The 25,648-nt window shown below is 39.1% G+C and overlaps 2 protein-coding genes across 5 annotated transcripts in view; both read right to left on the reverse strand.

The window, feature by feature from the left end:
• Nucleotides 1-192: 192 nt before the first annotated feature.
• Nucleotides 193-16,924, reverse strand: metap2a (methionyl aminopeptidase 2a). Its single transcript, XM_026922690.3, has 11 exons — nucleotides 16,461-16,924; nucleotides 12,766-12,870; nucleotides 12,547-12,612; nucleotides 10,515-10,617; nucleotides 9,933-10,094; nucleotides 8,933-9,114; nucleotides 8,708-8,802; nucleotides 5,912-6,008; nucleotides 5,713-5,816; nucleotides 4,831-4,946; nucleotides 193-4,447 (listed from the first exon to the last, which is right to left on the reverse strand). The coding sequence occupies exons 1-11, from the start codon at nucleotides 16,609-16,611 to the stop codon at nucleotides 4,195-4,197; spliced, it is 1,434 nt and encodes a 477-aa protein (XP_026778491.1). The 5' UTR covers nucleotides 16,612-16,924; the 3' UTR covers nucleotides 193-4,194.
• Nucleotides 16,925-22,870: 5,946 nt separating this feature from the next.
• vezt (vezatin, adherens junctions transmembrane protein) overlaps nucleotides 22,871-25,648 on the reverse strand; it is a 29,594-nt gene continuing 26,816 nt past the window's right edge. For all 4 annotated transcript variants that reach the window (XM_053241741.1, XM_053241740.1, XM_053241738.1 and 1 more), the window contains exon 12: nucleotides 22,871-25,334. In XM_053241741.1, coding sequence (XP_053097716.1) covers nucleotides 24,769-25,334 — 566 coding nt within the window. In that variant the 3' untranslated portion in view covers nucleotides 22,871-24,768. The remainder of the gene's footprint in view (nucleotides 25,335-25,648) is intronic.

A 25,648-nucleotide genomic window follows, 5' to 3' on the forward strand; every position in this document is an offset into this window, starting at 1 on the left:
TCGCAGGGCATCACACACACACACTCATTCACAGCTGTGGTCAGGTTAGTGTAGCCATTTGTTATTGGCATTTTTGGGAGGTGGAGAACATGGACAGAAACTCCAGACAGTAATAAGGATCAGAATCATACCAGATACCCTGGAGCTGTGAGGCAGCAATACTTCCCACTGTATCACCTGATGACATTCTAGCCATCTATAATAAAGTGATAAAATGAAAATAATAAAAATGTAGTCATGTAACAGTTGAATGGCTTTGGTTACAAAAGTGGCAGGAAGATGAGAAGAATAAATTCATATCAGCCGGAGATTAAATATAGCACATAATGATGCATGAAGATTGTTCTTCAAAATAATTGTGAAGAAATATAATCTCTTAACACAGTGCTACACACCGTTATAAATCATTCTATGAGCAGTGTATAAAAACAAACTAAAGTTGCCCTTGTCAGTTTACAATTATTAGATTTTGGAGGCAACGAAAAGAAAATGACAAGCAGAGCCGATAACCACTGTTTGTGTCTGTACATATTTATTATATTTTAAAACAAATATATATATGGAGAAAATGTACCAAATTAAAATTGCACAGGTTCTGCTGGTTCTAGACTGTGTAAGTTAGATGGCTTAGTTAAATGCAAATGTAGGAAATTGGGCTTGTGTTTTAATCTTAAAGATGCTTCATCACTCATCCAGTGGACTTCTAATGAATCCACCCCAACTTTTGAACCATTTCTCCAAAGAGGAGTAAAGGAGTCCTTCTGTGTGAAACTGTAACAACTATGCTATATGGACAAAAGTATGTGGACACCTGACCATGGTACCCATATGTGATTGTTGGACATCCTGTTCCAAAAGCATGGCGTTAACATGGAGTTGTTCCCCACTCTGCTGTTATAATAAGCTCCACTCTTCTGGGAAGGCTTTCCACTAGATTTTTGAGCATGACTGTGGGGATTTGTGATCATTCAGCCACAAGAGCATTAGTGAGGTCAGGCACTGATGCTGGGTGAGGAGGTTTGGGGTGCAGTCAGTGTTCCAGTTCATCCCAAAGGTGTACAGTGGGGTTGAGGTCAGGGCTCTGTGCAGGACACTCAAGATCTTCCACTCCAACCTTGGAAAACCAAGTCTTCATGGAGCTCACTTTGCGCACAGGGGCATTGTCATGCTGGAACATGTTTGGGAAGTGAAGGGAAATTGTAATGATATAACATACAAAGGCAATCTACACAATCAGGTGACTCCAATTTTGTGGCAAAAGTTTGGGGAAGGTCCATATATGGGGGTCGTGGGCAGGCATCCACATACTTTTGATGAAATAAGGGTGATTCTTAAACAGGAGATCTACACATGCTCTAAAGGCCTACATTTGAAGCATTATCCAAAGCAAACAGAAATATCTTTCAGCCACAAGTTAAAAATCTAATTTTTGCTTTCACATAAGGGGAGCTGAGGCATTCGTAGGCTGGTTTGTTCTATAGTAAAAACATTTCAGGCTGACACTCATGGAAAACTATGGCAAAAATAGTTTGATAACTAATCCATCAACTCCACCAAGCATACATGTTTAGTAGTCTTGCACATGACAGTACGAAATAATTGAGTCTGGAAAGGAAAAATTATGAAAACATGCACAGATCTAGTAAATGAATATAGGTATTTAATTGATTTACAAAAAACAATTTCGAATGAAAACATGGATGCTACAAGACAGCCATACAGAGTAGTATACAAATCCCAAAGTACCTTATATTTAAGTAGCGGAGTGCACAGCTTGCCATTTTTGTTTGTTTTTTCTTTTGCGATTGTCATGCCATGTGAAGCTGAGCAGCCATACTCTTTTCTCACCCGCCTTACTTATTGCTTTTTTTTTTTTTTCTTTCCCTAGGCACTGAGTAGAAATGGATAAAAGCAGCAGTTTTCTATCCACTCAGATTTTCACATGCCCAATCCACTAAATCCAATAAGCCCTTTATCAAGTGAATCAAATATTGGATAAGGAAAAAACACCAAAAAATAAAGTACGTTTACAAGACTGCCAGGACCTGACCTGAGAGCTGTTTACTGTCAGTATCTATTTCCTTTCACCTTAATCAGGTAAAAAGATAGAACCTGGCTGGGCCTTGTTTCCCCAAAGCACTGTATCCTTAAAGAGAATGTGCAAAGTGATTCCTGCATAGAGGCAAGACAGTATGTTGTGCATCCTGATATGTGATCAAAGATCCAATGTCTGAAAATTACTTTTCATAGAAATACTCTAGCATTCCACATTTATTCATTTTATCTAAAGTGACTTAAGACTGAGACAGGACACAGTCCACGTATAGCTATGACCGATTAAAAGTCCTGGGATGAGAAACCACATGCTTTCAATCACTAGCTCAGAATATTAACTACTGCACTAAACAAACGTTCCCTTCAGTTTGTACAGTCTAATCTCTATCTACAGAATCTGCAGTGTACATGTGATGAGCAAGAACAAGAGAAACGAACAAAAAATTGTTTAGTCAAATCTCACTTACAGCAGAAGCTTAAGTAAGAAATAAACATGGTGGGATCTGCTGTTAGAGGAAAATAATCAAAGACGGAGTGGTGTGAAGTGTCTAAATACATCCATTCATATATACTGTATATTTAATGTTGTGGAATGTTGTTCTGTGAAACTTTACTACAGAGTTACTACAGAAACGATAATGTATTAAATCGTTTATTATACAACAGTTAGTTCCGGTCCACTAATGGACAAGTGTGCTGATATTTAGTATAACAGCACTCTTGCTCGTGATATTGCTTATATACAAACCTGCTGTTAGAGAAAGTTCTGCTCAGTGCTATTATAGTAAATGAATCAACAACTTCTGACCAATCAGAATGGAGCATTCAAGAGTACTGTTGTATATAGGCAGATACGGTCAATATTTGTTTGCATACACACTTATTTTTGCCTTTGAATAATTTTTCATTTAAAAATTTGTAAATCATTTAAAACCGTGTAATCTGTCTGAACAAGAAAGAATGAACATTTCGGTATTTTTGTTGTGAGGTATCCATGTGCCAGACTGATGTGTGTAATTCTGCATGAATACCTCAAAACCTTGTAGAAAGCATAAGTATAAGAACTGCATTGCTGCAGTGTGGGACAGCTTCAGTAAGCCTTTCTCACATGTCTGTCTCAACTGTTGAAATGGAAAAAAAATGTATAATGTATAATTTCTTCCCTAATACGTGGTTACTCCTCGCGTTGCCTTAAAAACAGGACCAGTCCTGTGAGGTAAGGAAGCCACCAGTTTCATGAAATCCCTGTTAAACTGAATGGTGGTGCCTATTGTTGTGTTTCACCTGCTGTTCCAAACAATCCCACAGAATTTACAATCAGGTCCATAAGTATTTGGACAGAGACACAGTTTTTGTCATTTTGCCTCTGTAACACCACCACAATGGATTTGCATTGAAGAAATCAAGATGTGATTGAAGTGTAGACTTTCAGCCTTAATTCGAGGGGTTTAAAAAAAATATTGCATTAACCCTTTAGGAATTACAGCCTTTTTTTTTTTAACAGAGTCCCTCCATTTTCACAGACTCAAAAGTAATTGGACAGTTGACTGATAAGCAGTTTCACATCTTGATTGCTTCCATTGTGCTGATGTACAGAGGCAAAGTTACGAAAATTGTTACACTGTCCAAATACTTATGGACCCGACTGTATAGGGAATTGTGGTCAGGTTATTTTGCAGACCAGACAGTGTCCCACTGTTCTATCATATCATCGTCATGCAGTCATACACAGCTGTCATCTTGGCAGCGTGGAAAGATAGTGAGAGATGGGAATGTGTAAAGGAAAATCACAATGTCTCTGAATAATAGAACATCAGTAATAACAGAGCTCTGTGTGCTAGATCAGATTTTACCAATACAGAGATGCCTGAATCCATTCACCTATTCCTGATACGCAGATTTGTCATAGTCTTAGAAAGATCACGGAGTGTTTGGAGAAACAAGGCCCAGGACAGCAGCTACAGAAGCCTGTCTGTCCTCCTGCATAGTTTACAATTCATAATTCGTATAGCTTTTCATGCAAAAGGTTGTAGCATCCACTGCTCCAGCCAGTTAGCTAATACTTTCCTATTATTAATGTGTGTCCCACTTGGACTGTGTGGTTTCTATTGTATCGAACAATCTACGCGTGGGTGCGAGTCAGAAGTCGTCTCCTCGGCTCACCACCTCCTTGCACGTGGGCCTGAGCAGAATGGTGTGTTCGTATTGAGCTGTGTAAGAACCCTTGGTATCACAGAGTGGAGGGTAGGGGTCAATGATGCCCAGGTCACATAGGTTCTTCAGTGCCATCAGGTACTTGCTCTCACCAAGCCGGTCCAGCCAGCGGCGACAGAACGCCAGCGTGCCGAAGTTCTCGTTCACTACGTTCAGCAAGTGTTTGGCTCTTGGTAGCCTGGAAAAGTCACACACAAGTGTAGGGTGCCAGGAGAGCTAATTACTCGTTTGTTTGTGTATGATAGAAAGTCCAATTTCCCTAAAGAGGATTTGAATGATTAACTCCAGAATCAGCAACATTTTAGTCAGGCTGTTAACTTCCAAATCTGCTGTTATTCAAATGCCAATCAACATTATTCTACCTCTAGTGACCTATTTTTTTCCAAACTGATGTGTTAAGCTAAAAAGTAAGGCTCTTTTGTCCAATATTTTAATTCATTCTATATAATCCCCCTTTGTAGACAAACAAAGCAGTGGCTCTCAATCCCATTTATACAAAACAATGGACTTCCAACATCATCCTCTCATCACACACACACACACACACACACACACTCCTACCTGATTGGTACGTGTCCTACGTCAAAGTTCTTCATGTAGTGTGAACAGTCCATGTCATCGTGCACAACTCCCTTCCCTGTACTGCCAAACGTCTCGATAGCATACACCTCGCCTTCCTACGCACACACACACACATCTTCAGTACACCAGGATAACTTTTAGGAAAGGATAAACCAATGAGACATCATCTAAACAGACTTTTCCCAAAACCAATCAGTGATCAAAGCAACCTGACAAGGTTTTAATTACAATATATTGAGGAAAACATATTCAAGCTTTAATATGAAACATGATTTAGGTCAATACATCAGTGCAAAAATAAACACACCCTCCTGAACAATGGCACTCTCACATTCACTCACATTCACTGTAAAGGACTCAGCCTTGAATAAGCTCCCCAAGGGAAAATTCTATTACTCACTCTCTCACTCTCTCTCTCTCTCTCTCTGTCACACTCACACACACACACACACACACACCTTGAGTTATAAGGCTGGCTTAATTAAATTTGAATGCCATAAAGCCCTGATGTTAACATGGTTATTTTCTGCGTTAATGGCTTTATAAGCATTAGAGCTGTCAGAACACATTACACTCTCCAAACACTATTCAACTTTTCATAATATTTATATTCATATAAATCCACATTTGAATGTTTAAGATGCCATGTTCAATTCAATTCAATTTGGATGGATGGCTGTGGTATCATGGGGATTTGAATTTGTGATCTTCTGATAATAGGGCGAATGATTCTACAAATAAACTAGAGCTATGAAAAGTCTGACAAATGGAGAAAATTTTGCCATACAACTTTATCTGGTCCCATATGGTAAATAAATGCTGCAGTTTTGTTTATAAGTTTGAAGATGTGAGTGAACATACCTCCATTCTGGTGGCTTCGCCGCCCTTCACAATAGGAACTGTTTTGCCAGCATGAATCCGGTACTGGCCAATGGAGTGACCATTCAGGTTGCGGATTGGCTTAACTTAGAAGAAAAAAACTGTTTGCATTTATGCAACACACAGGTAAGAAGTGTTGATTAATTCTGTTCCAAAAGTCCAAAAAAGATGCAGTCCATACCTTGGTATGTTTTCCCATCTAACTCCACCTCATAGGACTCCATCACTTCCTGTATGGACTCTCCAACATCACAGAGACGCACGTCAATGCCTGCACACTGAGAGAACACACACCAGGCATGTGTGTGGTCAAACCTTACAATCAGCTTTCATATGGTCATTTAATGCTTACAGTCTACACTTCATGCTTTGTAGAGTACAGCAGGGGTGCCCTGTCCTGCAAGACTGGAGGTCATAGAGTGTATACTTCATTCAGTTTACCAGTTAATAACCAGGTAGGTGTGTAAGAACAGGGAAATCGGCAAATTATCCTGGACTTCAGCCCTCCAGTACTGGAACCAGACCCCTAACCATGGAGTACATTTTAGAGTTACAAATTTCTTTGTTAAAATATCTATTTTTGGGGCGTAATTTGAGGAAAATTCACAGCTGCTTTTTCAAACACATCTCCAAATCATTGCTACATTGAGTGGTGTGAACTGAAAAGGATGGCACGCAAAGCCTAGCTAAATTACTATCATCATGTGTCAAAGCTTTTGAAGCCAGAAGCTGCTAGCACCAAAAGTAAACATGCAGTACCTCTCAAATTCTTACAAGCAAGACAAAATAACAAGACTAGCATGAATTCCATTCAGGTCCACATTTTTTGCTAGTTAACACTGATATAGCTGGTCAAAAAGTATGATTAGAAAAACCTTGCTGAAAAACCTGGCTGCTGTTTTAGCTTGTGACAAGCATGCATCATGCTAGTCATGCTAATAAGCCACTGGTCTAAGATTGATTCCCCCCAAGTTCATTTTTTACAAGGTAAATTTGCAAGGAAAGGAAATTCAATCACATTTTTGGTATTGAGAAACAGAAAATATCTGCAGACAGGCTATGTGTGTCCTAAATGGTGCTCTACGCCTGACTGCCAAAAAAGCATTTTCCCTCACTGATGGAGAGACTGACTGACTGAGTAACTGGTCCTATTGTTCATCCCATTGTTCACCCCATTGAGCATCCCATTGGGCATTACTTGAGCATGGAAAAAAGAGCATGCATTGTGGAAAAATCATACTCTAGATGGCAGTGTGCACCTAAAACACAAGCTGCTCTGGGACAGAGTGATTATTGTGTACTGACTACCGCCTGGAACAAGTCAGAGAACTACATTACACTGCTATTTTTTCCATTCATCTGTATTCCATTTTTAGATACAAAATATTCTGTTTATCATCAACTCAGTGAAGTGAATCTAATCTAGAGAAAACAGCTTTCTGGACAATACACACATACACACACCCACACACAAAGTCGTCTCAATATTTCTAAATATTTGCTTCCCTTAGACACACACACACAATGCCAATGGTCATGCTTAAACGCAACACTGTGCCATGAAATCATATGGACATCACTATTCCCAGCTAATCAACTGCTGTATATTACTACGGTCAGTGGTTGAATTCACACTGCGGACTCGTCCCTACCGCTTTATGAACAGCCTGTAGTAAAATATCTGCATATCTTCTCTATGATAAAACTATTGTGTTCATAGAGGCATTAAGGCGGCATGCCAATTCTGATATTGTGGGATATGTTAGAAATAAAATAGGGTGGTGTAATGTGTGGTGTGATATTTATTTATTTATACGAAAGCACGTTCCAAAGTGTTTTTCTTTCACTTAGACCACAGCAATTTGCCAATGCTAACAATTTTTTATTTATTAAAGAAAGATATCATACAATTTATCCATTTACAGTTTGATTATAACAGCTATCAACAGTCATTCCCTGACCAGCCTCTCATTTTTTCTCTCACGTATCTTCTTAAGTTAACAGCACAGCAAACTGCAAAGACTCTCCCATAAAGCTTAAAGGGATAGCTTTACTTCCTACTGTTACAAAGCGCTGACACTGGAGACTCCTTCTACGAATGTTACAGAATTTTGTTTTTGTTTTCTCCTCACAGAAAACTTCACTATATCAACGATTATATATTTTTAATCTGTTTATGTGGAGCATCCATGTTATTAAAGCAACAATGACATACTAGAACAAGTGCATTAATAAGAAATTGTGATTTCCCTTGCAGCCAGAACTACAGTCTTGTTGTTACAGAAAATTAACTAACACCTTCTAACCAATCAGAATTAAGAATTCAGCAGCAACGTAAACTAATCAGTTTAACTAAAAAGAGACTCGATTTTAACTTTCTTGTACGTTCTTCTAGTCTTAATTTGTAACACAGAAGAGCTATTAAGTACAATTAAATGTGCATTAGGTAGGATTAGTTCCCCCCCCCCCCCCCCCCCCCCCCCAAGATTAGGTCTCCAACAGTTAGGTGGGATCGAGATTTGAATAATTCCCACCCATGTTCACAAAGCTCTGCCCCCAGGATCTATGGTGGCCCGTAGAGTGTCTATACAATGACTGATAGGAGGCACATCCAAAGCCAAACAAGCATTCCAGACCAGAAGTCAGTTTTCCAAACAGGTTTTCTCAGTGACTTAACACACTTTTGCTGAGGCCATGGCTTAATGCACTGCTTTTTTTTTTTTTATCATGTTCTTCATATCTTCCAGGTTATTTTTGCAAGTAAGGAATAAAATCGACTCTTGCACCTCTAAGGGAAAATAAAGAATTCTCTTGTGGACAGCTATTTTCAGGTCAGTACAATGGTCAGTCAAAGCTGTAAGTCTTATTGTCTATGTGTCTGTGAGCTGTACAATCCACTGTCCACCTCACCGGAAAATAAGGGGAATTTGAAATAAAGAGATTTAGAACATGCATGCATGTCGACACATCAACACACCTTGATTCCGGTGTCGGTGGCATCTTTTACAGCCTCAAGGAGGCGGTCATACTTTGGATTAAAAGTGACAGTAAAGGCACAGTCAATAATCCTCCCTGCAAACACACAGGCCATAAAATCAACATCAGTAATACAGACAAGTGTGTTAATAAGCACAGATTTGGAATGTCAGTAACATTTTTACACACTGCACTTCCTTTGATCTCCATGAGAATGTGTGTGTACCGTTGATGTGCGTGCCAAAGTCGATCTTGCACACGTCGTCATACTTCAGCACAGTGGGGTCTCCGGTGTTGGGTGTGTAATGAGCAGCGCAGTTATTGAGAGAGCAGCCGGTGGGAAAAGCCAAACCCGCTTTCAGTCCATTCTCCTTAATCAGCTTCCTACTGCACTCCTCCAGACGCTCGCTGAGAGCGAGGGTCAGAAAGAAAACGACTGGGAATGAGAATCAAGATAAATGAACCGAATTCTCAAATCTGATTGGTCAGAAAGTGTTGATTTACTTGTAGGCAGGCATATCAGTGGTTTATATTAATGTGGCCATTCTAACACATTATCATTTCTACAGCAACAGCTCATTTATAGGGACTTGTATGGCGAACATGCCACAAAATCTATAACTAATAATAAACAAATTAAAAATGAGTCGTTATTCAACAGAGAAAGGTATACAACATGGTAATGTTTTCTGTAAGGAGATGTTAATTTAACCTATTGTATACATTACTGCTATTTTACTGTATAATCTTGCCTAGCATTCTTCCTACATTTCTAAAGGTGCAAAAACATTCTAGCTAAGTGTGATTTTCTTCACACTGATCAAGTTGTTGAACAGCCAAGTGCTGTAACGAAACAGACGTAGGCCTAATCAATTCAGTTTGTAATCAGAACCAACTGTAAAAATGTCCATGATCAACAAAGGCGAGAAGAACACTTACACACTCTGTAGAGATAACAATGGACAAAGTTTTACACCATTTAAATGAAAAAAAAAAAAAAACATGGTAAATTTGGCCAATACAACAGAACTCACTGAATTAATCAGTGATTATTTTAGCACAGATGTAAGACTGAAGTTATTGAAAGTGATTACACAGTGTTTTCCCAGGATGCCACACATATGCAATAAAATATCTTATGTCTTGTGCACATATACACGTCGTCTGATGTTACAGAGGTCATAAGCTCATTGAGGGAAGAATGAAAGATTGTGATTGGTTCTCACCAGATGTCTATCATGGTCAGACCCGGTTTGATCCAGCTCTTCACGTATTGTCGTACCTGCCGATGCGCCTCCGCGGCCTGCCGAAAATCATTCCACATGTCCTCCCTGGCTTCGTCTAGAACACGCTTACCCTCACTGCTCATCCGCCATGCAGCACTCCGCCTGGACAACCATTCCCATATAATACATGAACACTGATGCATACATTTCTCAGTTTCCGGGAGAAAAGGGTTGAGCAGAAAACACTATTGAAGCAAAAAGCCCTTGAAAGCTGTTTGAAGGTCAGAATGTCACAATCAATACAGAGTGGTGGGTTTCATCAGCACTCAAGCAGGAAAATAGGGGACAAGTTTGCATCAGGACTACCTTAAATAGTACAAGAGTGTGTGAGTGACCTCTGTGTCAGGTGCCTCAGCAATAAAATACAGGATAATATTACACATTGCACAGGGTAATCCGAGGTAGAGCAAATTTCAGGTAGGACAAGGTGATCCGAGGAGAGAGAAGGAGAGGGGAGGAGAGAGGGGAGAGAACGTGGACATCAGGAGAAGAGGGGAACGATAAGACACACTAGTCTCTTACCCATCCTGTGAGGAAGGATATTCACACTCCTCTCCAACAGGAAACACTCCATTTGGATAAAGCTCACATATCGGCACAGAGGGAGGATCAGTCTGTGTTTTAGCTGCGGAAGAATAGTAACCTATGTTACATGGGATAAAGGCAGATAGATAGATGCATAGCAGGGCTGCATGATATGGTTAAAAACAGCATATTGTGATTATACATTGTGATTGTAATATGCATTGTAACATATATAAACATACTGGTGGTGCTGTGATTTGTCATGGTTAATTATTGGCCTGCATTACTTTGCACAAAATATTTTTTTTCATCCCATCAGTGGGACAATTTATCAAAACACTCACAGAAAAATTATTTGGAACCTGTGAGATCATAAGGCTCACAGAAGACAAAAAAAAAATACAATTAACACAATGTATTATGCAGGTAGATAGATACACAAACATGAGCTGCATGGAAGAGTCATCAGAAGAAAATCTTATGTGCACTTTCATTACAAAAGTTAACATAGCTAGACAAGCCAGAGGCATTTTGGAAACATGCTGTAGACTGATAAAGCAAAAACAGAACTCTTTGGCAACAATCACCAAAGGTATATTTGGAGAAAAAAAAAGAGTAGCGTTTGAAGAGAACACCTTGCCAACTGTTAAGCATGAGGGTGGATCTATTATGCTTTGGGATTGTGTGGCAGCCAGTGGCACAGAAATCACTGCACACAGTCAGTCATGAAACTGAAAGCTGAAAAGAGTTTGGCTTCTACAACAGGACAATGATCCAAAACATATATCAGTGCTGACTGAAATACGACATGAAAGATAAGAGAAAAGCATGCAGACATGAGTGTGCATTTTGTTGATAAGATAAATGTGAATAAAAACCTTTTTAAAGGCTCTGTTTAAATGCTGTCAGTATTGGAGGTGTGAACTCTAATAAACTAACCTTACTGCTTTACAATTTCTTAAAGCTTTACTGCTTATTGCCCCAAAACTTTCTTGTTATTATACTAATGTGAATGTTAAGAATAAATGAATTGTATGACTGTCTTAATCTGGCAGAAATGGATTTCTGCAAATTTAATACCTGTCGTACTGTCGTATTAATTTGCGCAAGAAATTGCACTTTTATAAAGAAACATATAAAACTGCATATTCATTAAGGCAAATGCACAAAACTAAACAGACAGCATGTTATTTTGCTTATGTGAAATGCGCAAACATCCACAGAAGCAGGTGGTAGATCAGCTTTCACCTTTTTGCAGGTTTTATCAGGTTTGCATGCCTTTTTTAACAGATGCAAAGGTTCTGCATGAAGCCTTTAAGAATTTTCCTCCAGAGAGACAAAATTTACTTTTTTTTAAACTAAGAGAGCAGGAAGGAATTATTAAGATTTATTTTTACAACATTTAATCTAACTATGGCAAAGAGTAGGCAGCTAGTCTGAGCTTTGGCTTTGGGAGATAGAACATTAAGAGAAGTGTTTGGGAAACCACACAGCATTTCGACCACTGTATGCAGTACCATGGTCAAAGATGAACTGGTCTGTGACATTAGAAAACAATACGCTTAATCAAAGCTAGCAAAATTGTTATCTCTATTTACACAGCAAAAGTAAAATACTGACACTGAAATATCTGAGATATCATCAATCTTAACATATCGTTAAGCTCCAATCAGAAAATGCAATCTGCAGAATGACCCTTGTGATACTGCAATTATCCCAATAACTAATTGCTTGGCTTGCATCCAGTCTCAATCGTAATTCACTGTGGATCCAAAGCATCTGTCCATTGAATAAGTGTAGATGCAAAAATAAATAAGAAGCCATACTGATGAGTGCGTATGAGTGTGTTGTATAAGAGAGCAGCAGAGCGGAGTTTACACTGCAGGATTTTCCTCGTAGTACAGCATGCTTGGCCCAGCGCCAGTTCACTCTACTGCTCCGCCAGGCAGGAACTCATTTACTGGACCAGGAATAAGAGCAAAATCTTACTGTAGTGTCAAAGAAGGACGGGGGGAAAAAATTCACTCACGGCCACACTTTTTCTTTGCCTTCTTCTTCTTTTTTTTCCCAGTGGAACTGTCTCCATCTTCTCCATCTGTAACACATTTTATCACACAAGCCAATATAAGGAATGTAGAGGCTGAGCTACTGTACTCTTCTGAATCCGGGAGGAAATTATGAACATGCTTTTAGCAAGACAGATTTCTGTGGACCTGAGTGAGCATCTATGTGTGTTTGTGTGCTACACCTTCTTCTCCGTCCTCTTCTCTCTCTCTTTCCTCCAAGCTCTGCTGCTCTAGTGACTTCCTCATGTCCTCAACAACTCCATCCTCCCCTGGTTCAGCTTGTCCTGCTGCAAAGTCACACACACACACACACATAGGTGAATAAGCCCAAAAGCAAACGAAGTGCTAATGGCACAGATTCATCCTGAGCTGCACTCCTCAGCAGCTATACCCCTGGGATATCGAGACAACTGATCGAGTGGCCTGAATGGGTGTCAGTTTGGAAGGGGGACAGGTCCATTTCACATAATGCATGAATGAGATGGACGACTTGGCAGAGAGCACACAATACACATCATCATATGTATAACCTTGAGAACACATTGAACCTTATACACATGCTTCTGGATACTTAATCTGCATATACAGCACAAATGCATTCATGAACTGGATTAAACTGTGCAGTAAATTATAACATTTGCACATGAATTACACATTTTATGAATTTATACACTATATATAGAAATAGTTGGCTGAAAAGAGCTACAGCGCAGCTTTATTGTGACAATGGCTAAATTCTAACTGACTTACTTCCTATTGGACATGTAGTGACTATATAGTGTGTAGAAGCCATTATTCGATTTATTCATTCAATCATTTATAAATACACTGTACACTCACTGAGCACTTTATTAGGAACACCTTTCCACCTATACACCACATTCATGCAATTATGCAACCAGCTAATCTTATGACATAAGACTGTAAATTTTGGAAAGTTTTGGAAAGTTTTTGTGATAAAAAAAATGAAACCAAGATAAATCATGTCAGAACTTTTCCCATCCTCAATGTGAAATTACAATGTATAAAAACTAAGTGAAAAACAATCAGAAACATTTTAGGCAAAAATAATAAAAATGAAAACATTAAAATAACCTGGTTGCATAAGTGTGCAAACCTTTGGGGACGTGGCTGTGTTCACAATGAACCAATCACAACCAATCTCGTGTTCAAAAGTAATTATCATAGCTGTCATCAATGAAATTATTCTGATTAACCCCCAAATAAAGATCAGCTGTTTCTGTAGGATTTTCTTCACATCTTCTTGGTTTCATCTGACTTCTAAAGCCATGGTCTGCAAACAGCTTACAAAGCCTGTAGAGGGTCTCACTGTCAAAAGGAATCAATCTGGAGAGGGGTACAAAAAATTTCCAAAACTTTAGATGTAACATGAAACAACGTGAAGGCCATCATCAACAAGTGGAGAAAATGGAGCACCACAGTGACGTTACTAAGCACAGGGCGTTCCTACAAAATTTACAAAAGGACGAGACAAAAACCTACCAGGAAGACCAGCAGCAACATTAAAGGAGCTGCAGGAATATCTGACAAGTACTGATTACTCTCTGCATGTGATAACAATCTCTCGTATTGTTCACATGTCTGGGTTATGGGGTAAGGTGGCTAGACAGAAGCCATTTCTCAAAACATCCAAGCTCAACTAAATCACACCAATCTATGTGGCAAAATGTGTTATGGTCTAATGAGACCTATTCCAAAAAGTACAATAATTACATAATTCCAAAAGGTATGTTTGGTACAAAAAATGCACATCAACTAAAGAACACTATACCCATGGTGAAGCATGGTGGTGGCAGCATCACGCTTTGGGGCTGCTTTTCCTCAGCCAGAACTGCGGGTTTTATAAAGGTGGAGGGAATCATGAATAGCTACAAATACCAGTCGATTTTAGTGCAAAACCTTCAGGCGTCTGCTAGTAAGCTGAAGATGAAAAGGAATTTCACCTTTCAGTATGACAGTGACCCAAAGCATACATCCAAATCAACAAAGGAATGGCTTAACCAAAAGAAGATCAAAGTTTCTGAATGGCCTAGCCAGAGCCCAGACCTGAATCCAACTAAAAATCTGTGCGGTGACCTGAAGCGGCCTGTGCACAGGAGATGCCCTTACAATTAATACTGCCAAGTCAAGATGTGCCATGCTGATAGACTCTTACCCAAAAAGACTGAGTGGTGTAATATGATCAAAAGGTGCTTCAACAAAGTATTAGTTTAGGGGTGTGAACACTTCTGCAACCAGGTTATTGTAAGTTTTTACAATAAATGTTTTTATAAATGTTTCTGATTCTTTTTTACTTTATTTGTATACTTTGCAATTGCACATTAAAGGTAGGAAAAGAACTGACATGATTTATGTTAGTTTCATTCTTTTACAACACAACAACCTGCCATTTTAACAGGAGTGTGTAGACTCTTTTTATATCCATTGTATATTGACAGAGAATGAGCTCATTGGTTCTTATTTCCAGTTTGGCCCTGTAAAAACAACATATAACAAAGCTCAATAAAATTATAACAAAAATGCAAACACAAAAAGTTAAATAATAGCCTCTTCTAGTGTACTTCTACAGAATGGGAAGCTGAATCCCATGTGGTTCCCTAATGGACATGTAGTCATGTGTATACACACACACACACACACACACACACACACACACAAACCATTCCCACTAATCCTACCTGATGTCATTTATAATTACACACTCTTTTTACAACAAGCTGTGTTCACAAAGTCTACTGAAACGTTATTCTTTAAATAAAGCAGTTCCAGCACAGTCAGTGTTTAATGTGCACTACAGTTACAGTGCTATGGTTTCAGCCAGGCTTTTGAGCTTCTTACTGAGAGGAAGAAACCACACAGTTGGACATTGTATATCCACGTCCGTATCTAAATGACATCTGCGCACATGGCTGAGAATCTTTTGTAGCAGTGCTCTCAGTTTCCCAGTTTCTTATCTCCCAGTGCACTTTTTGCATTTACAGCTTTAACATGTTAATTGTAGGAGAAAAATTTACCACTGTCATTGTCACTGAAACTGAAACTAACTTCTACCAACAAACAAAGACAAAGGAGACTAACATGTATCACTTAGGCAAAACTTACTTATGGGTTTCAGACATTTTCAATCTGCATTTAAAAAGTAGGGTTTCACTAGGATTCTTTAGGATTCTTAGTAAAATTAGGGCTCTTTTAGGAATTACTTGTGTTTAAAGAACCTTTAAACATGGTGCTCTTTTAAAAAAACAAAAACACGAGTTAGATCTTAGAAGAACTTTTGGTTTTTATAGCGTGCATTCCTAAGGAGGTAAACGATCTAGAATATTAATAATTAACATGATAGAAAGCTGGTTTGTGAGTGGTCCTGCATAGATGCACTTGCAGTCACCTGTCAAGATGACCATTTAAACTGATAAATTCTGCTGTTTTATCATGTTCTTAGCAATTACAAGCCATAATTCATAATTAAGGTGTGCCAAGGCAAAAGCTGACATAAAAGGTCCAGCATAAACACAGGCCTGCCCTGGTTACCTGCTGTCCACTGCTCAGAGCTGCCTGAGGTGATGTATTGATAGACGCTCAGTACTGCACCAGAGGGGTCGGCCAAGAGCACTAAAGCACTTGGACCCTATCCATAGTGCACTAGATGGTGTTTAGAAGCCTGTTATTTCAGACAGTGCACTTTTCTAAGGAGTACAGAGAGCCATCAGGAGTCACGTGAGCGCGTGCATGCAGCCCGTGGGAAGTTTGACAGCCGGAGCAGCGCGCGAGCAGGTTAGTGTACAGTCAAAGCTAGAGGTCTTCCGTACCTCAGTGCCCCACTTCCCCACCTCCCCACCTCAGTGCCTTCCAGGCTTACCCCAAACCGCAGCTTTGCTCTTCTTTCTCTTTTTTTTCTTCTTTTTCTTAGCAGGGTCGGACTCCGCGTGCTCTGTCGCATCCCCGTTCACGAGCGCTTCATCCGCGCATCGCTCCGCCGGTAACAACAGCTCCATTCCTGAGTGCTGCATGATGGAGAGAGAGAGAGAGAGAGACAGAGAGAGGGAGAGAGCGGGATCTCCGCAACAGAACCAGCTCCAAACAGAAACAGGGGACTATACCACAAATGGGCGGGGCTACAATTCAAGTGGGCGGGGCTTTCCAAATGTGGTTTGCTAAGCATTTCAGACTGGATGGTGTCCCAAACTATCTCCAAGCAGAGGTTCAGCTGAGGAGAAAGCTGATTGAACCATTTGTACACTATATAGCCAAAAGTTTGTGGACACCTAAACCTCCCTCCCATATATATGGGCCTTCAGTAAACTGCTGCCACAAATTTGGAAGCACACAGTTGTATAGAATGTCTTTGTATACACTCCTGGGCAAAAAAAAAAAAAAGGGCCAAGCCCAAAAAGGCAAAATATTAAGCTTTTAATGGTCTTAACAACAAATCGTTGAGCAGGAAATTAGCAAGAATTAAACAAATAGATAAAGGAAGTTAGCATGGGATAGCTTTTCCCTGTGATTTCTTTAAATGTTTAAGCCTTAGATAACCAAATAACGACTAACCTTTTAAGAAAAAAAAAAACATCCCAGAAGATATTTTTGGAAAGTTTTGTACACCCAGACATGTGTTAGTTTGAATTTTACATCAAACATTTTCATCATTATCATGATTTTACCTTTGTGTACCAGAAGACCTTATAAGTGAATTTCCCTTATTCTAGCTTTTCCCCAAACAGTTCACTGCAACAAAAGTAAACCAGCAAATGGTTTCACAGGAGCTCTCAGGAGTACATTTGTTTAATTCTTGCTCATTTTCTGACCAATCATTTGTTGTTAAGACTATTAAAAGATCAATGTTTGCCATTTTTTTTTTCCCCCAGAAGAGTAGTGCAGTGTTATAATTTCCCATCACTGGAACTGGAACACCTGTACCAGCATGACAATGCCCCTGTGCACACAGTGAGCTCTATGAAGACATGGTTTGTTAAGGTTGGAGTGGAACAACTCGAGTGTCCTGCACAGAGCCCTGACCTCAACCCCACTGAACATCTTTGGGATGAATTGACGCACAGTCTGTACCCCAGGCCTCCTCACCCAGCATCAGTGCCTGACATCACTAATGCTCCTGTGGCTGAAAGATCACAAATCCCCACAGCCACACTCCAAAATCTAGTGGAAAGCCTTCCCAGAAGAGTGGAATGGGATTTTCAACAATACATATGGGTGGGATGTTCAGGTGTCCACATACTTTTGGCCATATATTGCAAGTCATCGTGACACATACAATCAGAAAACATGCATTTTGATGTCAAAACTGACAAACAAGGAATACTAATAACTTAGGGGTTGGACAGGCAGGATAGTTCGGTTAAGCCGGTGTTGATGACTCAAATATTGAAGTAACCAGATCCAAGTGCACTCATACTGGCAGTAGTGTTCTTTAATAACAAAAAATGTCAACTTTCTTCATGTTTGTTAAAAACTGCTGAGCTATCAAAATCTAACACAAACAGGGGAAACGAAAACCACATGAGAAACACAAACAGGGTGAAATTTAAATAAACTTACAAAACACTGGATATTCCAAAATATTTAATCACACAATAACACTAGGCCTTAAAGCTAACAAAATAATAAGTATTGAAATCAATCCTTCCATAACACCTAACAGTAAATGATCAGTTTAAAGTTCCTCAGACCCATATGCAAATTGAGTTCAAAAGCCACACCCCCTCCATTATATATAGCACTGCTACAATATTGTAAATTATGCTTGAGCGTAGTCTGGGACTCAGCTCATAATATTATTTACGTATCCGTCACACATGGCAATGTGAGCATTTTATAGGATCATACACTATATGGTCAAAAGTGTGTGGACACCTGACCACCTGACCATATGTGGGTCTTCTCCAAACTGGTGCCACAAAGTTGGAAGCACACAATCGTTTAGAATGTCTTTGTATGCTGTGGCATTACAATTTCCCTTCACTGGAACTAAGAGAGCCAAACATGTTCCAGCATGACAATGTCCCATGCACAAAGCGAGCTCCATGAAGACATGAGAAGGGGTGCGAGAAGGGGTGTTAGGTAGAGAGATGTCTTCCATGTCTTCTAACTGGCCACTTAATTACTCAGACCTACTTTGTCTGTGTATCTCATATGTAGTATACACATAGGGACACAGCTTATCTTTTTTACACATTGGCTGGATATTTTTTGGTTGGCAGACTATTCTCACAGCAGCAGTAACCCTGAGGTGGGCAAGAGTCAGTATAGTAGGATGAAAGAGTGTATCTTCACTGTAAATGCACATTATCTCAGTCTATATAGCAGTACAAATGGCCCATTAAAGACTCTTCTCTGTGAAATGTTCATCATGGGCTTTATCAAACAGTTCCTAAAAGTGTCCACCAGATGGGAACATTGCCTTGTATTCCTCTCAAATTAGTCCCCCACTCTTTCTCAGAAAGTGTGCTTACCTCTTTTATTTACTACTATACTAGCAGGTATGCAAGGTTCAAATCAGGGAATTTCTCATAAGCCTGGAACACCATAGAAATATTATCCACTGATGCTACCTACTTTGATACGTCATCTCTACCACCGTATCGACAGGGCTGACAATCACTCATAAGCCATAATACCTGAAACTAGCCCAAAAATGTTGGAGACATTTGACAGAACCCTAAGACCAGTGACAATATACTTTACTTTCGTTCATTCATTGGTTAAAAATAAATCCCAAGGAACTGTTTTTCACTTGACTCGAAAATGACGATCCGTATTTTCCCCTCATGTCTTCCTGATGTCCCGACGTGTTTTATTTGGGAAAAAAAAAACACTTAAATCTTCCGGCTTTGATTCTCATTTCAGACTACACATTCTGACCTGAATCACTGTAATATCTGTATAATTCCCACTACAACAGAAATGGTTCTGGACATCATAGAGACACTGTCTGCACTTTCACTTTTCCTTTGTTTGCCATATCCTATTTTTGTGGAAAATAATTAAATTTAATTTTTTCTGTTATTCACTTTAACATCAAATCTTGTAGCCAGACTATTTTTAAACTACAAAAAAAGAAGAAAAAAAAGAAACACAGGCTCAATTTTTCCACCAGCAACCTTGAAATCGTCTGTAATTCATTTTATGTTCAATTTTTCTTTTTTTTTAATAGACTATTCGCTTTGTTACAGACTTCACCATACATTTGTACTTATAGTAGGTTATGTAAATGCAAATATACACACACACTTCTGATAATTTGATTGAGTCTGACTGTTGGGCAACTTGGGCAAAACAGTCAGATTTAGGCTTAATGTAAATATATGGAGGGACAGAAATGATCATAAATCAAGTCCTGTCTGTCTTGAGCAAGTGTTTTAAGTCTATTAACACTTTTTTGTACCACAGTTCTCGAATCTGATTGGTCAGAAAGTGTTGGTTAATTTTTGGAAACAGTAATGCTTCTTTCATTCTTTAATAAATACAAAAATTATTAGTGCTGGCAAATTTTTGTGGTATAAGAAGAAATAATAATCAAAATAATTAACTCACTTCCCACTGAGTCACATCAGACCACGCTGTCAGTGATTACTTCTATCTATAACAGTTATGTAGGCAGGTTTGACGTTTGAATGATATATATATATTTTTTTTAACTCCTTGAGCCTACCCCCCTATTCCCGCCCAAGTTCACAAAGCTCCGCCCCAGGATCTACAGTGGCCAATCGAGTGTCTATAAAAATGACTGACAGAAAGCGCATCCAAACACAAACAAACATTCCAGACCGGACGGCAATTTTCCAAACAGGTTTTCTCAGCCACTTAGTACACTTGTGCTGAGGCCATGGCTTAAAATAATACATATATATTTTTTATCATGTTGTAAATATCTTCCAGGTTAGTTGTACAAGTAAGGAATAATAATTAAAAAAAAAAAGATTTAAAAAATCTCTTGCACCTTTAAGCCATTTAGTATAATTATTAGTATATTTGTCATTTAGTGTATATTTTGTCAGGCAAGTATGTCTAAGACAAATTATTTTTGCAGGACAAATGTAACACAAAATAATAATCTGCTTGAAGACTCCTTTATTACTCCACAAATGATAATGATGAGGTTGCTAATTGAGGAAAAAAAAAAAAAAGTAACAACCTTTTGAAAAGGCATAGGTGTTGATACACACACACACACACACACACACACACACACACACACACACACACTGACCCACTTCCTCACATGTAGTGTATCTGTCATGGTCACAACTGCTTGGGGGGAAGTTTAGGATTACGCATGGAAAAAATACAGAAATCACCGAGCACAAGACCAAGACAAGAAGATACTCACATCAGAGTAACAGATGCACAGACGAAGGATGATGCATCCATGTCAGATTGTCTCTACAACTGAAATCTCATTGAAAAAATCCTATGAAACAACCTCAGTGATGCCAGTTGATCTGAGAATAGAGTTTAAGGCATGTATTTGTGTTATGGACCGTTAAACGGCATTGAAGGTTTATATACAGGAACTATTCACAAAAGTAAACCCAGGTCCAAATGACAGCTGTGAAAGACTTCAACAGAAGTGAGGAGTGTTTTCAAGAGGTAATAAATGACTTTGTTTTGTTATCTGTAGCTGCATAATTCAGAGATTATGCACATTACATTCCTGCCTACTGACCATCAGCAGCACACACCAATACCAGAACCATAATGTGAAAGGACGGATGTCAGTATACAGCAAACTGTTGAGAGAATCACAAAGCACACGCTTAAGAGCCCTTTAAAATTTTCAAAAAGAAAGGTGGTGATGCGTTACAAATACAGAGAATAATGTTGGATAAGAAAAGCTTAATCCCTTAACTAACATTATTTACGGTGTATCTTAACATGAACAAACCACCACCACCTTAAGTGTCAGGTTAACAAAGTAATTAACACTCATCTTGAGTTTTTTTAAAATTTCATAAACACCAGCATTAACTAATGTTTATTCAATTCATGGCTAGAAATAAATCCAAAGAAATTAGCATATATTGAGACTGTTACTAAACACTGATAATGAGCTGATAAACAACTCGAATCACTGAGTGTAAATGCTGGAACTCACCATTCAGCCTAGAGCTGGGCAATATGAAAAGAAATGATTGCGATAAAATGTTATCAAAATACCTCAATACTGATTAGCCCTACTTCTGACTACTCAAGTAACAATGGAGTTTTAAAAGCACTGAAACCTGAAACACTCACGATAATCAGAAAAGTGCATCATGCTCATAATATAATCATATTACTCTTATGCCACAGCAGTGCTGAATTCTCCATTCTGATTGGGTGTTGATTTTCTGTAACCGCTCAGTCCTGACAGTAGTTCTGACCACATGACAAATCAGAAGTTTACATGAATGCATTCGTTATTGTTTCTAAGTCATTCACAGGGATGTGTATGGCAGATGCTCCACTTAATCTAATAATTAACAAAACAAGTAATAGTTGATATGGTGATGAATGAGTCTCGAATGTCAATGTTTTATAATGTTCAGTAAGTTTTCTGACTCAGGAAAGTCTTCAGGACAGAAGAGTTAGGGCTTTGCTGTTTCTCAGTAAAATGACAAGCTGCATTTTTTTGTTTTGTTTTCCTTATTAGCTTCAAGAGAGGGTGGTCAGGGAAAAACAGTTTATAGCTGCTATAATGTAAGTGAGAGTGCCCAGTTGTGTTTAATTTCCTTGTACACCATACTACTGTCCAGCTCTCACTTACACAATTCTGCAAATTAACTCATCATTGCCATATTGGTAATTATGGATGGAATAAATATTAGTTAATGCAGGTGTTCATTAAGATTTAAACGAACATCAGTTAATACACGTGTTCTATTACTGACATTACAGTAAGGTCTCCAAGGCATAATATGTTTTATATGAACCTACACCGTATTATGACCTTAACCAATTATATCCTGAAGAACAAGTCATACAGGATGCAAAACATTATCTGGGCTGTTCTTTGCTGTATCATTATCTAAATTATGGCAGTTCAGAAGGTGGTGTGGTAGATGCACAGAGATGGCCTGTATTGCAGAGAGGTAGTGATGTGCTTGCTGCTAAAGCCCATGCTCCGATTCCTCCGCACTCTTACAATCGTATTAAGCATTAAAATGAGTGCACACTCACTGCATCTTGCTGTGTGCTGTAGAGAAGTCATATAACGGGGAAGCTCGTTCCCTGTAGCAGACCCCCGGCACAAAAACAGAGCTACGCACAACAGACTCCCTCAGCACAGATTTATTTCATGAACATAAATCACCTATTCAAATATTACACACCTTACATAAATGCGTACTATAATAATTTGGCTATTTATTAAAGCCATAAATAGAGCTTTATTATTTATGTACTTTATTATTTATAATAATAAAGTAAAAAAATATTATTTATTATTATTTTGATTGTTATTATTTTTGAACTTTTTAAAATTATTTTTATTATTTATTATTTTTTTTTATTATTATTTCTGAACTTTACACTTACAGAATATTAAAATTGCCATTAGATTCAAGTTGACATTATTTAGAAACCTACTTGTTTTTAAGTTACTGAGGTTTGGATTTAACCCATTCGGTTCAAGTGGCCAGGCAAACAGGCTAAAAACTGACTATACACCTAGCCGGCCACTTTAATAGGAATCTGCTCATTCATGCATTCATTCAAATCAGCCAATCATGTGGCAGCAGCGCAATGCATAAAATCATGCAGATACAGGTCAAGAGCTTCTGCTCATGTGCACATAACCATAAGGATGGAGAAAAATGTGATCTCAGTGGCTTTGACCGGGGCAGATGGGCTGGTCTGAGAAACTGCTGATCTCCTGAGATTTTCACACACAGCAGTTTTTAGAGTTTACACAGAATGGTACAAAAAACAAAAAACATCCAGTGATCGTCAGTTCTGGAGGCCTTGTTGATAAGAGAGGTCAGAGGACAACGGCCAGAGTGGTTAAAGCCGAGAGGAAGGTTACGGTAACTCTTTATAATTGTGGTGAGCAGAAAAGCATCTCACACTGAACCTTGAAAAGGATGGGCTACACTCACTCCCACTCCCATCAGCCAAGACCAATGAGTGTAAAAACTCGACAATAAAGATAATAACTCATGCTTCTTTATGCTACGAGGCAGCAATATTGCCTAATACTAACTGGAGCTTATAGAAGATTTCATTACATCTTGTAGCCCCAGTGAATAACAGAAGCAAACATCAGACATCAGTCATGTCTTGGCTGAGCAGCTACATTTATGGTAAAGGGAAATCCTGTGTGAATTAATTTTTTTTTCTTTTTTTTCCATCCTTAACATAGATTTACAGCTGTAAATGCAATGAGACATCCACATACATCGAAAAGATTAGAGCTGAACAGATTTCTCAAAGCTAGTGGCTGGCTTCTTTCTATATCACATTGCTTTAAAGGATAATCAGTGTATAAGGTCTATTACAACAAAACACACACACTGATGCACAGCACACCAACTCGGATGGATTATGGGTAGTAAATTATTAATGTAAATGTTAAAGTGAGTGTGAACATTCTTACACATTAGTGGTCCTCACAGTGGGGTCTGTGAAGCATAGCCAGAGGGTCAGTGATTTTAGTTTGTTACTTACCATCATTATATAAGTTATTATATTTATTATTGAGTGATTACATTATTAGCCTACTTGACTTGTCATTTGAATCAAATGGGTATAATGCAAACCTTATGCGTAACACAAAAACAAACAGGCTGATGATAATGTCAGCTTGAATCTGTTTTCTGTGGGTGTAATGTTTAGGAATAAAAACCTATCTAGGGCACAATAAGTAGCCAAACTATTACTGTACACATTTAAATAATAAGCCTAATATTTGATGCAAATTACTGTAGAATTCCGTGTCTGTATTTGCTAGCCTGTACCTGAGGCATAATGCGAGAAAAAGGGGACAGGTGGACTAAGTGACAGTAGACAGAGTGTAAACAAGAACACACATGGAGGCACGTAAAGGAAGGACATATTAAACTCACTCGCGCACCAGTTATATGTGCTGCGCTCCTGACCTCAAGCTTAATAAATAAATCTAGGGCAGATGGGAATAAATAACCTGTATATGCTAAAACAGTTCAGCTTGTTGTCCTTCAGTTCTCTGCTGCCTCCATTTCATCTGGCTGTGACATTACTTCCTTTTCCCCTTCCTCCTCCTCCTCCTCTTCCTCATCCGAGTCCCCGTAGGTGCACTCCTGCAGGTGTGTGAAGGTGTGGGAGCGAGCAGCCACCTGGGCAGCCAGGGCCGAGCCGATGCTAAGCACTTCAGAGCCATGCAGTTCTGTAAGTCTGTCAATCACTGAGAGGGTGGGGACTCTGGGAGTGAGGGGGTGTGATCCATCCGGGCCCGCCTCCTCATCCATTAGCCCGTCCGATTGGAAGAGGCGCGTTCCCTCTGCCTCGCCTCTCTTGTCTTGCGTTTCTGCAGCGCTTTCAGAATCTCCGCAACAGAATTCAGTCACAGCCGCGTCTGCCTCTCTGTCCTCCGTACTGTCTCTCTCCATCTCTTCTCCTCCTTCCTCTAACTCCTCCCCCTCTCCTCCTGAAGGCTGCTGGGAGATGTGGTTGCTTGCAGATGCTGCAAGGTCTGTGCAGCCTGGACTCGCTGAGGATTCTGGGTAATGATCTGATGTCTCGGTGGCAACCTTACCCACCGAAGCTGGAACATGGAAACAAAGACAGCGAGTGATTTAGTGACTGAGCGATTAGATCCACATACTACAGATCCTTGACAATGGGAGCATCAGTGAACTCCAGAACATGTATCCCACACTGGATTTCATAGATTTTTTTTTTTTATGATGAATGACAGAATGGACTCAAATGGCAAGTCTTTTTTTTTTTTTTTTTTTAAATTGGGTTTGTAAAAGCTGAGTCACTCGCTGTCTTCAAACAAAGACTGAAGACCTACCTCTTCACCAAGCACTTAAACGCACACTAATTTAATTTGTAAAAATCTCTTGACCTGTGTGT

Source organism: Pangasianodon hypophthalmus, chromosome 18 (genome assembly GCF_027358585.1).
Source record: "Pangasianodon hypophthalmus isolate fPanHyp1 chromosome 18, fPanHyp1.pri, whole genome shotgun sequence".
NCBI classification, from domain to species: Eukaryota; Metazoa; Chordata; class Actinopteri; order Siluriformes; family Pangasiidae; genus Pangasianodon; species Pangasianodon hypophthalmus.

Excerpts from the sequence above, each read along its gene's own strand:
- metap2a (XM_026922690.3), bottom strand. The coding sequence starts at position 16,611 with ATGCAGCACTCAGGAATGGAGCTGTTGTTACCGGCGGAGCGATGCGCG. Across the intron at positions 10,618-12,546 it reads GGCAAAGAAAAAGTGTGGCC|CTAAAACACAGACTGATCCT; the intron begins GTGAGTGAATTT and ends ATTCTTCCGCAG. Across the intron at positions 8,803-8,932 it reads CTTTGGCACGCACATCAACG|GGAGGATTATTGACTGTGCC; the intron begins GTACACACACAT and ends GTGTGTTTGCAG.